Source organism: Falco biarmicus, chromosome 2 (genome assembly GCF_023638135.1).
Source record: "Falco biarmicus isolate bFalBia1 chromosome 2, bFalBia1.pri, whole genome shotgun sequence".
Classification (NCBI taxonomy): domain Eukaryota; kingdom Metazoa; phylum Chordata; class Aves; order Falconiformes; family Falconidae; genus Falco; species Falco biarmicus.
In genome coordinates this window covers 27792981-27807842 of record NC_079289.1, presented here as the reverse complement: position 1 = coordinate 27807842, position 14862 = coordinate 27792981, and the positions used below count along the sequence as shown (strand labels likewise).

Here is a 14862-nt window from a genome sequence, read left to right as displayed (position 1 = left end):
TTTTGTAGAGTTTTGTTTCACCTTCTTAATTACAGCAACATCTGTGCTGATGTTGTTTCTTGTGTGCAGGATCATGCAGACATTGAGTGGAAGTTTGCTCGAACAAAACTTTGGATGAGTTACTTTGAAGAAGGAGGAACTCTGCCCACTCCTTTTAATGTCATACCAAGCCCAAAATCTCTGTGGTATCTGATCAGATGGTTATGGAGACACCTTTGCAAGAAAAAAATTAGAAGAAAGCCTGAGAGCTTTGGAACAATAGGGGTAAGTCCTGTGTTTTGCTCTGCCTGTAGTCCTCCACTTCGCTAAACAGATGAATCTCTCAGCCTTACAGAGCATCTGAAGTGGCAAATAATGTGCACGTGAATTAGAGAATAATTCTAGCAGTGTTTATTTTTTACATTCCTTTCAATGTATTTGACTGAAGAGAAGGCATCATTGTACTCCTGTGCAATGAAAATATACACTGTGACTGTGCTTCATCTACTAATAATGCAAGAAAGATTAAAAGCATTACAAATACAAGAGATCAAATGTGTATACTTGTCTACCAGTCCCAGAGGTGTGGTTGATGATCTCTAGCTCAAGTGTCACAATGACATATCGTGAACCACAAGCTTGTGTATAAAGCATTCATCATGAGATATTCTGTCTCTCTGTCTCTCTCTCTACATGTAATGAAATGGGTTTACCCTAAAAGCATTCTTACCAAAAGCTGTTCCCATTAAAGAAAACCTGTTGAAAGGTAACAGCATTTACTTGGAATTGCTTACAAGTCATTTCAGAATCACATCGGTACCCTGTTCTAACAGTGTTGATTAGCAGAGAAATTTCTAGGAAAAAAGAGGGGATAAGACACCCAAGGGGAGCAAGAATAGTCCTGCACCTGGCTTCAGCAGATGCCTGTGTAATACCTCGGCCATAGACTTTCTCTGGTAGCTGCAGTGGGTAAAGCAGATTTGAATTTGTCCCACCTAGCTTTATCCAGTTGACATACCTGTCAGCAGCAGTTTTTCTGCATTGTCAGAGCAAATATCTGGGCAACAAGCTAACTCACCAACAACGAAATCTCTCTAGTTATGATTTATGCATTTCTCATAGTGAGCAAAGCAGTACCTCAGTAACTAGACTGCAATTAGCCAACTCCAACATAAAGAAAACTATTGAGGGTAAAATGTGTATAATGGCGCTTTCCCTATACCTTAGGGATTTGGTGAATATAAATGTTTTCAAGCCTTTTAGGAATGCAGGTAGCAAAGCATTAAGTGAGAGTGTGGGAGTGTCGTGGGGAAGGGGAAGAGGAAAGCCTTATAGTTCTCATGCTGTTGACCCTGGTAGCAAAACTTCCATTCATTTCAAAGAAGCCAGGGGATATGATACAATTCTTTGCTGATTCATTATTCTATCAACCTTTTCTTTGCATTTCTCCCCAGTTTCTTGGGAAGCGAGTAGTAAGGATAGGCTTTTCCTACATTTTCTCCTGTCGTATCCTGGCATTTGGTTTAATCACCAGATATACTTGGAGGAACAAGTTCACATGGGTGTACAGATATATGATAAAGAGGACAAGTGACATATAAAACTAATACACAGTTCCTAAGCTGATGAGTGGATTTTGTCCTCTTTGTGGAAAGCTTCTAATCGGGCTTATTGCAGTATTCTGATCTTGTTGGCCAGTATCTATATTGTGAAAGCAAAATATGCTTCACTTAACTGTCATACTTGTAGACAGGAAAGAAACAGACAGAAAAGAAAGCTTATAAGCATAAGGATGGCATAGAAACAAACCAGTAATACAAAGAAGGAAGAAACACTGAAAAAAACCCATTGGAATTAATATTAGAAAAGAAGTGAAGAGAGACAGTGATTTAGATAGAAATAAAAACAAAAGACATGAACTAGCATGAATGGTGAAGAAGTTCAAGACTCAAACATCCCTGTGTAACCTAGCAAGGGAAAGAAGAAAATGCAGAGACCAACAGAAGGAAAAACTGAGATTTTGTTAGAAAGAGAAAATCAAGAGAGTGATGTATGTGTGTGGGGAGGAAAGTAGGCAATGCTTCATGGCATTTGTTAAACATTTAGTAGGGATGATTAGCTAGTGTAAACTGATAGAGTGATATTAAAATTAATGGTATGATGCCAATGTAGAGCTGAGGATCTAGGGCTGGTTAACACAATAGCCCTGTTTGACTGAATCAGATCCAGAATACCCTTATACATTCCAGAAAAAATTCTGGACAATATTTTCTATCAGACTTCCCATCCACGGTAAGGGATTTTTTTTCTTTTTCTTCTTCTTTTTTTTTTTTTTCTTTCAAACTGCAGCTCTGGGACTAAACTCATTCCTGGCTTTGTGGAATAATAAAGGAAGAGACAGGGTGCTCTCAGCCCTATGCTGAATGGCATGATGAGGAAGCTGGTTCAGAAAGATCACCCCCCAGGTCCTGTGGCTACATCTTGATGGGGTACATAAATACCACCATCTAGATATGAGCATCTTGGGTTTTGGAAAACTGGTGCAGCAAAGGGTCAAAGGGCAGGGAGTCTCTCTCACTGAGCTGGTTAGGAATATTTCCAAATAGATTTTTTTAATTATTTTTTTTTAATGGAAGAAATACAAAAATCTTTTTCAAGACTCTTCAGCTTCAGGATGGAATTTCTGTTTGGAAAGAGAAGAAGCAGGTACCAAGTAAAGAAAATAGCTTGGGCTAAGGGAGACCCAGGTTCATTTCTATTCTCCAGTGGATATTTAATTATTTACCCCAAGCAGAACAGCTCTGACAGGAGAGATTTCCATCTCAAAATCATTAAGACCCTGGGGGGGAAAGGTACTCTCTTGGGACAACATAAAAGAAGTAGCTGAACCTGACTTCCTTACGATTTGAGTGTGAACCACTAATTACAAAACTATTTGGCAGCGGAGGACACAGGTGAGTGAGAGATGTAGGATGGTTTTGGTTAATTTCTGTAGAATAAATTTAAAAAAAAAAAAAAAAAAAGAGTTTGATGAGAGACACTGGAAATCCAAAACAACTGTGAGACAATAGTGCCATATCCATTGCTAGTTTCCACTGCAGCGTAGGTACTTAGCTGCAAGTGCAGCTGGAACCCCTGTGAGGGATCCATCCAGCAGCTATCATGGCAACAAGACTTCCAGCTGCCTGGAAAAAATGAGTGGCTGTGGCTGACCAGGCATATTCAGTCCACACATCTGGGCATCTCATAAAGCTACAAAGTTCTTCAGCTAGTTCCTCAGCTATAACAGCAGCCCCATTAGGGCTATCTGAATTTGGAACATTGTGCAATATCCAGGCCCAGTAATGCACCCAAGCTCCAACATGGATTAAGGTGTGGGTATGCCCTATGTGCTCTTGTTTCCACATTGGTAAAACCTGTCCATACCCAATCACACATCAGAGTGTGAGAGCCTCTGTTTGCTCTGGTGGTCAGTTCTACACACAGTTTGGGTAGATGTAAACCAGACACTGTTAACTGGATTTTCCTGAAGAGGTTAAGTGGTTGGAGAACCAATGGGCACACCATGGTGATCTCACAGTTTGTTCTGGGGGAGTGTGCTGCTTTCTGGTTTTGAAAGACTTATTCACATCACCCACAGCTCAGCCTTGGCTTCCCAGAACTTTTTCAACTGTCCCAGCCAATTACATCACAAATTAAATTTAGAACCTCTGTGCCCTGTCAATCAAAGGGAAATGAAGAGTTTTCTCTGTCTTTTGTTTGGGGATCTTAGAAGACAGCTCCCTGATTCCAGCTCACTGGAATCTCCCCTGTAATAACTCTGGCCTCAGAGCTACAGCAAAGATAAGCTTTGGGGAGACTTACTTCTTTCCATTGAGTCCTGCATTATAAACTCTGATAATTCCCTGTGACCAGTACTGGGGAAAAAACACTGTAGACTCAGTTTCAGGCTCATTTTCTGACATTGGCTATATGGATGTATGGATGCCGTGTTTTCTGTAAGGCAGAACTCAGATTTCAAAACATTTTGTTCTGAAACCTCTAAATGCTATCTTTCATGTTAGGAAGCTCTAATCAGTGGTGACGTACTATGGTGTTTTCCAGTAGAAAAAGCAATAGTGTGCATCCAAAGGCTGAGTCAGTGCTGGAGGATGCAGAACAGACGATAGACAGAATGGAGCTGACTTGTTAAAGCCAGCATTTTTCAAGGATCAGGGATGATATCTGCGTAAGAAACCTTAGTACCAAAAAGCCAGGAATCATAAGCTAAGAATGAATCAAGGATGTTTTAAACATGTCACCAACAATCCACTGTAAAAATATAAATAGTGTACACTTGAAAGTTCACTGTATGCAGGCAGAACTTGTAAAGCAAGGGTCAGGGTCAGGGTAGTTTACATCAGACATGCTAGTGAAAGGATTTATCTGGCTCACATAAAGAAGAAAAATGTCAGTAGAAAGAAGTGTGGCATGGGTACTTGGGAGGACCATCTACAGTGCTTCTTATAACAAAGCTACCATGGGAAAGAACAGTGTCTGCAGGGAAGTGAGGTGCCTCTGCAGACAGCTGATTAATTCACTTCTTGGAAGTCAGTTCTGTGGTTCCGCTATCCTTTGTTATAGTGGGACAGCTGAAGCAGTGTGTGGTGGAATCAAGGAGCAATTTTTCAAGGGACAGGTTTTTAATCCAAAGCAACGTGCTGCCCAGCCGTGCTGGTGGCAGCTTCTCTCGCCACAGCTACAGCTGAAGGAAGGGCGTGATGCTTGCATGTGATCTGCTAGTAGTTCAGCTCTACTATTAATCAGACAGAAATCTTCTACCTTTCAGATTTCAGCACATTTTTATTTTCTGTCATTTTGACAGATCCCAGGTATGCAGCATGCTCGTTAACTATTATCACAAAGTATCTCCTACACTTAAAACCCTGAAATAACAGCGTGTGCTGCTCTTTATATATATATATGTATAGCAGTTCTGTTAATTTTGTCAGCTCACTTTTGCAAAAGCCAGATTAGTGGTGTAATTCTGTTGATTAATCTGAAGTTTGCCATTGGGTGTTTTAAAGCTACTCCTGTGAGCCACCTGAAATCCATTGCTATTTCAAAAAAGAAGGGATGTAAGAAAAGAAACCCCAATTGTACTAATTTCCTAAAATTACATTCTACTTTGTGTCTGATCAGTCACCAAAAAGTGTTTTACTTGTAATTTTAAGTATTTCAGAGAAGAAAATGGAAAGGATTGTCAAGGATATCTTCAGTAATTTTTTTTTCATGTGTGTGCTTCTGATGTCTAGATAAACAGTTAACTCTTTTTTAGACATTCAGATTTTTATGCCATTTTTCCAAGCAACGTGAATGATAATTATTACCATTTGCAAAGCAAGCCTCCGTTCGCCTTCTCCTATTCTTTGCTCTCCAAGTGGAAAATGATGCAACTCCTAAGTCAGTATAAGTCTTGTATTTTCTCTGTAATGTGTGTTATTGAAAGTTGAGCAAAGAAATAAACTTTTAATCTGGAATGGAAAACACTAATCTGAAGTGTTTGTTGTATAGCCAAGGACCATCTCATGGGGAAACCTCTTTGTCAACACACATGAGGTCTTACCCTTTTTATGGGATGCTTTTATTCAAGACGAGGAGTATATCCCATGACTTCAAACAATCTTTACATTTTCTGGACCTTTATCACTAAGCAGTTTGGGGTCAAATGCAGACATTAAATTTGAATTCCTGCTTTATAAAATATATAATTTGATAAAACATTTCAAAAGGAACTCTCAAATTTCTGACTGCTAAAGAGATTTTTCTTCCAAGCAATGCAAATTACTAGGCATGGCATAAGCAGAAAAACCAAAGTAATTATCACTACTAGCAGAAGTACTATTAAAGCTTCCTAAAGGGTATTAGTGCCCCCTTTGGAAAGCAATAAAAGTATCCCTTTCCAATTTCATGATCTCATACAATGTTGTCATCAGATGAGTGTTTCTTCCCCTGTTGCTAATTTTAGTCAGATTTTACTTTTATCCCTTTGTCAGCCATAGCATTCAACACTTGTTCATGCACGTAACACTGTGGTTACTTGAAACAAATTTTGAACAAGCACAAATTAGGTTGAACAGGTAAAGAAAAACAGGCTGGCTGAGAACTAAATAAGGATGATATGAGTGTTAATGTGATTTTATTTATAGTGAATAACTTGATTTTCAGTTGTATTTAAGAAAAAAATTCATTCTGCTTTCAGAAGGAATCAAAATGCAATTACGAACTGGAGACTAAATCTGAACAGGAGATAGAGAACTTCTGGGGGCAATAACTTTGATAGGTTATGTGTACACATAATTCCCTGTGCAGTATGTGTGTTTCTGTGTATGAAAACACACCATTAAATGCATTCTCTTTCAGCTTCTCAGTGGTATGGATTGAAAATAGTTAAGTGCAGTAGAACTGTTCTGGACACATTACTACACAAAGAAATGTATAGTCATCCCAGATTGCACTTGTTGACATTGCATTGGAAAAGCCACAGCCTCCATTTCTAGGAGTTTCAGAATCGGTTGCAAAAAAACCCGCCAGCCATTTCTTGTTATGAGTACAGAATTAAACCTAGGCATTTATTTTGTGTTTCACTGTAAAATAAAGCAGACAGCAACAGCAGAAAGTATTCTGCTAGACAAGAACCAGCATTTGTTTTATTTATAGGTGTTATTTGCTTTAGCTGTACTGAATTGCATTTCAATTACCTCTTTAAGTGTTTTTCCCTTTACCTGTGAGTCAGATCTGTTGTTGAGAGCTCTTTTAGCCACGGGCTCCCCCAGTGCTCTCTCAGCGGGAATGAAACATCTCCATCGTGCGGTCAGTTGTGAAAAATCAGATTTTTTTATTTTTCCTTTTCTCCTAAAAACCGGCTAAAGACGGTGGTGGGAGGGTATCAGCCTTCCCAGGCCCTCCACCCTTAAACACCAGGAATTTCCATCTTCCCTTTGGATGAGGCATAGCTACAGAAACACAATCTGGAGAAATCCTGCAGATAAGATGCTTGTGTATAAAGCCCTACCCCACAGTGGCTGTTCAGAGTGACTAGGAATGAGTGACTTTCCCCTTTCTGTTATTTTTTACCCAGCCCAACCACACAGCTACCACATCCCTCAAGTTAATTACAAACAAGAAATCAACCCTAAAGTGTAAACCGATTCCGAGTACAGGGAAATCGATAATCATAAATTGCCAATCAGTTTCAAGTAAAAGATGACAGAATACCCTACTGTGCCTGCCTCATTACGCAACGGAGGTCAATTTTAACAAGTCTCTTGGATGTGCTTTTATGCTGTTTTAAGATGCTGTAAGTGTTCCGTTTTGTATAAATACAATCAGTGGTCAGACACCTTTTCTCGACAACAGCAGACATAAGAAGCCAAGTTAAACTGTTAAGTATTTCTGTTTCTTCCACCAGTCAGGGATACTTAAGGTAGAGAATAGGGAGATGTAACTCGGTATGCTATTGAGGACAACAGTAATCTGAGGACTAAGTCAGGTCTTTTTTCCCCCCATCATCTTCTGGAGAGCCCTTAGACTGGCAGTATGAGCTAATGCAACACTTGCTTAAAGCCTGTACCATGCTTTTGTCCTACCACATTTCTTTTTGCTGTTCTTCAGTTACTAGCCTTCTTACCCTCTCTCCTTATCAACGCCAAACTCTGTATTGCAAGCTAAGTTTCTTTCTTCCATACTGTAAGAAGGAAATTTTCTCTTCAGTATGGTTTTATAGCGCAGGTTTTGGTTAGCTCTGTTTTAAACGAGACATAAGGAGCCATAGCAAGTGTCTTGCTTACACCATACTTATGCCAAGCTTTTCTCAATTCAGTAAAATACGGTTCAGCCTGTGCAAGTGAGTGACATCATCACATTCACCTTCTTTTTTAGATCAGTGACTTTGGGGTTCTGCAAGCAGAGGCCTGACTGCGCCACCACAGCCATGCCAATGCTGCAATAGCAGCACATTGACGAAATCTAGAAAATCCATTTTGCCTTTGCAGTAACAGCATTCTCCCTTCTATAAAGTTAATGACAGGCTTTGCTCCAACAGTGCCATTTTTCAAGGGACTTTGAACCATCTCTTTTAGCTTGCTAGATACCACATATTGCACAGACCTGCTGTTTTGCCGTGCTGTATTTTACTACCAGACAGGGATGCATTATTTTTGTTCTTTTCTTTTTTTCAGAGGAGAGCAGCTGACAATCTCAGAAGACATCATCAATACCAGGTACAGGCCCGTGTTTATTTTTTGGGTAATTATTTTTCTATACCTCTAAAAGGTCTTCATGAGGGGAAAAAAAAAAGGATTTAATGAGAAAGAAAAAAAAATGGAACACACACACAAAATACATACTTATTTCATTATCAGCAAGTGAGCGTAGTATTTTTGGTGTTCAAAAAACAGCATTTGAGAAGTAGAGTTGTCTGCTTTTGGGGTACAAAAGGATATTTCCAACAGCAATAATATACTAACCAGTATTTTGCCCACTGTATACATGGATTGCCTATAAAAAGGCAAACACATAGTCCCAGCTCCCTGCTGGGATTCATCAGGATCATATGTGCAGGTCACTGACATGCTCCATCAGAACCTGCTCTCCATACCTCCAGCTCTGGTCTCCCAATGAGAACTTCCCATCCCTTAACAACTCCTCTGCCCAGATCCCCTGTAAGCTGTTCTTCTCCATCTATCCTGTGTCGGCCTCTGATTTATTGAGATTATTCTAGCACAAGGAATAATTTTCAGATTTATTTTGAATTTTTGTCGTGTTAAAAGGGCTGTTACTTAAACAAGATGGGTGTACACTTGTAGGTTTGGTAATTAATGGATTCCATATTGGAAATGACTAGGTAAACTAGGACTTTTCCAACTAGAAAAGGAGACAGCTGTGGGAAGTACAACAGGGATCTATAAAATCATGGAGAAGGTGAACACAGAGCAGCTGTTTACCATCTATCCACAAACTGAATACGATACACGTACTACACTGCATTAATAAGGCTGTAGGCAGCACTTTGAAGGAAGTGATTATTCTCCTCCAGCCCACACTTGTAAGACTGTATCTGGAGCAGCGTGTCCTGTTTTGGGCCCCCCACTACAAGGAAGATGTTAACAACCTGGAAGGAATCCAGAAAAGGGCCACCAAGATGGTTAGAGGGCTGATATAAAATTAGAAGCTCAGATTTCAGCTTGGAGTAGGTTAAGGGGGATCTAATTGCTGTCTTCAATAACATAGTGTGTGGTTAATAAGAAGGAGCCAGATTTTTCTTGGAGGTGCACAGCAAAAGAACAGGAGTCAATGGACACAATTTGCAGAAAGGGAAATTCTGTTAGGAAAATTGTCATCACAGTGAGGGTAGTAAAGAATTGGAAGAAGTTGCTCAGAGAGGCTGCAGCATCTTCACCCTCGGAGATATTCAGCACTGGACTGCACATGGCCCTGAGCATGTGTCCAGGCATCTCTTTCAAACTAAATAATTTTAGAATTCTTAGAAGTAGAAGATAACAATGGAAACTATAAGAGAGCAGGTTAAAAATAAAACCCCAATGGACTTTTATTCCAGCTATACTGTGGAATTTGTTGGCAGAGGATTTGTGGATGCTGAAAGTTTACAGAGTTCCAAAACACATAGGAAAACCTGTCACAGCCCATTAAACCTAGAGCTATCATTTCTGATTCAGAAAGTCTTTGAATCTCACATCACGGGAGGCTTGGGAGAGTGTAGCTGGAAATAACATTAGACAACTGCACTAGACTTACGCCCCTCATGAGGCATCAGCAGCTGCTCACTGTCAGACTGCATGTTACTGGCATGAGACATACCTTTGGTCAGACCCAATACAGCCCTTCTCAGGACAGTAAATATCAGCACTTCCCATTGAAAAGCAGAACAAATTTTCAAGCAGACCTAAAGTTTGTATATTTTTTGTCATGTACCTGAAGCACAAAGAAGTCCAAGCAGGCCCAGTGAATGTAGGTTTAGTAACTAATACCAAGAAAGCTAACACAATATTTTATATTTTTAGGAAGTTATGAGAAATCTGGTTAAGAGATATGTTGCAGCAATGATAAGAGATGCCAAAACTGAGGAAGGACTGACAGAGGAAAATTTTAAGGTATGCATTTATTTATATGTTTATAGGTGGTTTAATAAGATATTATAAGAATGTGAAGTATATTTCTTACACTCCTCAGTTGTTCAGGTAGCATATAACTTCATTCCTAGAGTAGTGTCGGTGTCCTGATGGACCACACACAGATAATATTGTACATGGATGCCAGCAAGTCGTCTCCTTGCTTTAGCCGGAGCAATAATCAGTTTTATCAGCTAATTTGAATTGTGCCCATGTGAGAGGGGCACCAAAGTGGGACTAAGTGTGTGTAACAACCTATTTGCTGAAACAAGATTCAAATAGTTTCAGCACCTTATCAAATAAAATTTTTAAAAGACAGGAGTTGCGGTGGCTGAAAGTAGCCTGCAGTGATTAGCTCTGACTTAGCTACTTGCTGCCAAACGTAGTGGAAATGCACGAAGCCCTGCCTGCACTGCTGCTCACAGGGAAACGCTTATGCATGCGTGTGTCCCCGTGTGTGTGTGTTTGTAAAGGGGTGGCGTTAAGAGCTGATCAAAATGCTGTTATTATGATGGGATAACACTGTCTAGCAGGTTGGCTGTAGGTCTTCAAGTTGTCCATGCTCCTTCCTTCACCACTGTCAGCGATTTCTATGAGTAGTCTAGGCTAAGACACATTTCTTCTCAAGTTTTCTCTAATAAAACTGCTGATCACTTTTCTGTCTCACCTGGAAGATGGATTAGACAGTCTGCAAAGCACCTTGAAGATGCCAGGTATTATTCAGATGGTAGTTTATTACTGATACATAGAATAAGCCTTTTTTGGGTTTTTTTTGTTTGGTTGGTTTTTTTTAATTACAAGAGAAAAAGTCAAATTAGATTTCATGCTCTGATGTTTCATCTTCCTAATTTTCAGGAGTTAAAACAAGATATTTCAAGCTTTCGTTTTGAAGTTCTGGGTTTGTTAAAAGGAAGCAAGCTGTCTAATTTGCAGACTGTAAAGATGAACAAAGACACTGCCTCTCTGTCAGAAAATGAAGAAACTAGTGAGAGTGATGGAAACAAGAAAGGAAAGAAAAAGACCTTCAGCCTTTTTGACATAACAACGATGATTCACCCAAGATCAGCCACTATTGCTTCTGAAGCACATAGCGTAAGCAATGGCTCAGCAATGATGGTTTCAGAGTCCACTAAGGAAAAACAGAAGCGTGTAAATTTTGTAACAGACATAAAAAATTTTGGGTTATTTCACAGACGATCAAAAACAAACTCTGTGGAGCAGAATACAAATAAAATATACACTGTTTCTGAAGAAGTTTCCCGTCAACAGGCAGAAGAACAATGTGAGAAAACTGCTGAACTGGAAGAGGGAGAACTGACCATGAACTGTGAATTAAACATCCAAAGTCCTGACAAAAAATGCGTGTTAACTGAGTCACAAAATGGTAGTGACTCTCCAGATTCACTGGAAGAGGGAAGTATTTGTGCTTCAGAAGCAGAGAAAATGGAGTTGCAGAACTCAGAACCAGCCACACCACAGGAACAGCTGGACAAGGAGTTGGACATTAGCATTGACTGTGATGGGAAACAAGAAACAATTGATCAGGGTGATTATGTGATAACAAGGTTGTGATGCTTACAGGAGGAAGCATTTAGAAATATATATATTTTGCATAGTGCTTTTTTCGGGGGGGGGGAGGGGGATGTTTTAAGAATTATATTAGCAAATGCAGAGTTACACTTTATAGTACTCAACTGTGGCACATGATCTTGTAACATAGTAGTCAAGAGAAAGATAATATGGGGACCTTCTGTTTTGTAGCCTGCTTTAGCTTTCACAATTCGTTTTACATTTTTTAATAAATGGAAGCATCTTGTATTCTTGTACTGTTGCAATAACCCACAGAAACTTTTTAGCTATCTTTTTCAATTACAACAAATGCAATTTCTCTCATATGATAGTTGACTCCTATGATAAATATTTTTCTATGCAAATAAAAAGTAGCTTAAGAGACTTGTAAGCCTTTATTTAACTTTGCAGGTTCTTAAAAATATTCTGGGCACCCTGATAATCATAAGCGGCTCCTGTCAGCATAATTCATGTCAAGTTTTTAGAATCATTATTTAAATTGCTAGAAACCTGATTTGTTTCAAAAGCTATACAGAATCAAAGATAAAGTATATTATTTTATTTATTGAAGGAAAGCTGTAAATTATGAAAGATCAGTTTATTTGATTATTTAATTACAGCTTTTCCTTCCCAGCAAGAGGATTATCACTGTCCTGATACCATTGTTAGAAATGCATTTGCAGGACTTGAAGACTATAAAAAAATGTTTCTTATAGTAAAAGAAATATCTGTGGCTTGCTAAAAACTGATGACGGATTGTTCCCCAGAAATCTGTAATCATAACAGCTACTGCTTCTTCAACCATTTATGTTTTCAAATGTGGACAACCTATGCACTTTAATATTCAGCTGCTTATTAGCTTTTGCCTTCACAATACACTCATATTTGCTAAGGGAAAGATACTTCAGGAATAAACATACAATGATCCCCTGAGTTCTTGGAAAAATAAGGCAGTTTGTCAAAGATTTTTTTAAAGGCAAGCCTTAAGAGAGGTTCTTTGACAATTTCAGAGTTTGGGGGAACCTGATTGGAGGTTTTATAAAAAATACATAGACATTTTAATGTATAAAGAAAACGTAATAGTATTTTTCATAACTGATGAGTGACTTACTGTCTTAGTCAAAACCAGTATTTTTAAAATTAAACAGTCTGTTTCTTTTTAAGCAGTGACTGGTGTCCTACATTATTAAAAAAATAATTTTACAACTGACCTAAGAATGACCACCCTCTAATGATCAGCACCATCCTTCTCTAACCTTGGAAACACATGAATGATTATACCATGTCAGTGGGGTCATTTCATTCTTAACTTTGCTAGCACTGCCATGATAGATTTTGTAGTTCATATTAGCTTGTGTTGAGGAACCTCCAGGTGCATAGAGTACACTTACATTCCAGATGGAATCCATCACATGTAACTCCCACCTGGTAGGACCTGACCTAAAGCTATACCATTCTGGGTCTAAACTACCCTGGTACTGAACTGAATTTTGAAACTCAGTTCAGTTTCAAACCCCTCTACACGTTTAGGTGTGTTTTCCAGCACTAGTTTACACATGCTACTCTCCCTGAGCTCACATACTGAAAGCTTCCTTCCCACACTTCTATCTGTGCCATGGCACCTAAGAGTGGATCAGTTGAACCAAAATGGAAAATATGAGCAGTAATGGGAAAATAGTTTTGTATAGCTTTGCAACAATGCATTCAAACCACATTTGATTGCTAAGGTATGGTTGATTTCCGTCTTGGCCGCTTGACTTTGTGGACCTCCGCTCTTTCACGTCTCTCTCCTTGTCCACCTTTAGATTGTGAGCTCCTTGGGGCAGGGCCTGTAGCTTTTCTGTTTGGAAAGCACCTGAATTATTACAAGCATAACAAGAAATAAATAATAATAATAATAATGGTGGAATACCTTCATATCATTTTTACTAGGTCAACTCTTTTAGAGAGTTCTCTTTTCTACTGTAGAATCTGTGCTAAGAATGACATGAAGCCAATGTTTCAGTGTGGTCACAAAGTTCTCTATATTCCAGTTAACAGTCCTTCTCCACCACTGATTCTACTTTCTCATTCTTCGTCGTGGTTGGCAACACCTCGGAGTCCTAAGCTTACTTTTCTTTCACTAGCCGAATTCAAAATAGTCCTTGCTCCAAAGAGCTTTCAAGGCATTCCAGCCACATGGTTTCATTCCAGACAAAATGTTCCAGAGTGGGGTATTTATAATGCCACCAGCACCCTTATCGGAACAAGTTAACTACCACAGGCCTAAGAGCTCTGCATATTATTATGCCTTAGTAAGATGCAGTTTCTCCAGCACATAAAGTTCCCAACAGGGCAAAACCACAGGACAGTTAACCTCAAACATCAGCCATGTCATCACAACTCCACTGTGCATGGAGTTGGTCCAAGTCTTGGAGTAGGTACAAGACAGAACAGCAAATACAGCACAGGTGAGCAAGATAATTAGGAACAGGGCCGTGACATTACATTGCATATCATTAGGTGGTCAGTCTTTCACTGTCTTTTCTTTCTTTTACAGCCAGATATTGAAATGAAGGTCTATTAAAAAAAAAAAAGCATACTTCAAATCAACATTTACTCTATTTTTATGTGATTCTTAGGTATCGAAGCCTGACACCAATAAGGATCTGATCCCATTCCATTCAAATTTGATGGCAAATAAGTACCTCATTCTGTGAGAACAGATAAGGGCCCAAAATATGTCCAAATTTAACACGGTGGTGGACTTTTATTGCTTTGCAGACAGCCCAAAAATAAAATAAAAAAAACCACCTTTCTTATTGGATGCCACCAAGAGGACATCTGTGCCAAGAAAGTTTTAGAGGTGCACAAAGCAAGGTTTGTAGTGCTGCAGCAGAGGCATTATTAAGCTTTGCAAAGCTAAGCATACTTTCTCCTCAAGAGAAATAAAAAGTTCAAACCCACCCATCCCTGCCTGCAGCTTCCATTAGCATCAATATGAGAGGAAATCAATAAAAACAGGATATAAACCCCTATAAAAGACTGCCTTTTGAAGCAGAGCTGAAAATAATGAAATGTTTTGAGGAGTTAGAAAACTGACTGGATACAAAGGGGTTTAATCCCAATATTAGGCTGTTCAGAATGGTTAATTTTTTTATTATTA

The 14862-nt window shown here is 39.1% G+C and overlaps 1 protein-coding gene across 1 annotated transcript in view; it reads left to right on the top strand.

Moving 5' to 3' along the window:
* Nucleotides 1-13592, top strand: part of TRPC4 (transient receptor potential cation channel subfamily C member 4) — a 162151-nt gene extending 148559 nt beyond the window's left edge. The window contains exons 8-11 of the mRNA XM_056329817.1: nt 70-264; nt 8199-8240; nt 10041-10130; nt 11004-13592. Of these exons, the coding sequence (XP_056185792.1) occupies nt 70-264; nt 8199-8240; nt 10041-10130; nt 11004-11720 (1044 nt within the window). The 3' untranslated portion in view covers nt 11721-13592. The remainder of the gene's footprint in view (nt 1-69; nt 265-8198; nt 8241-10040; nt 10131-11003) is intronic.
* Nucleotides 13593-14862: the final 1270 nt, after the last annotated feature.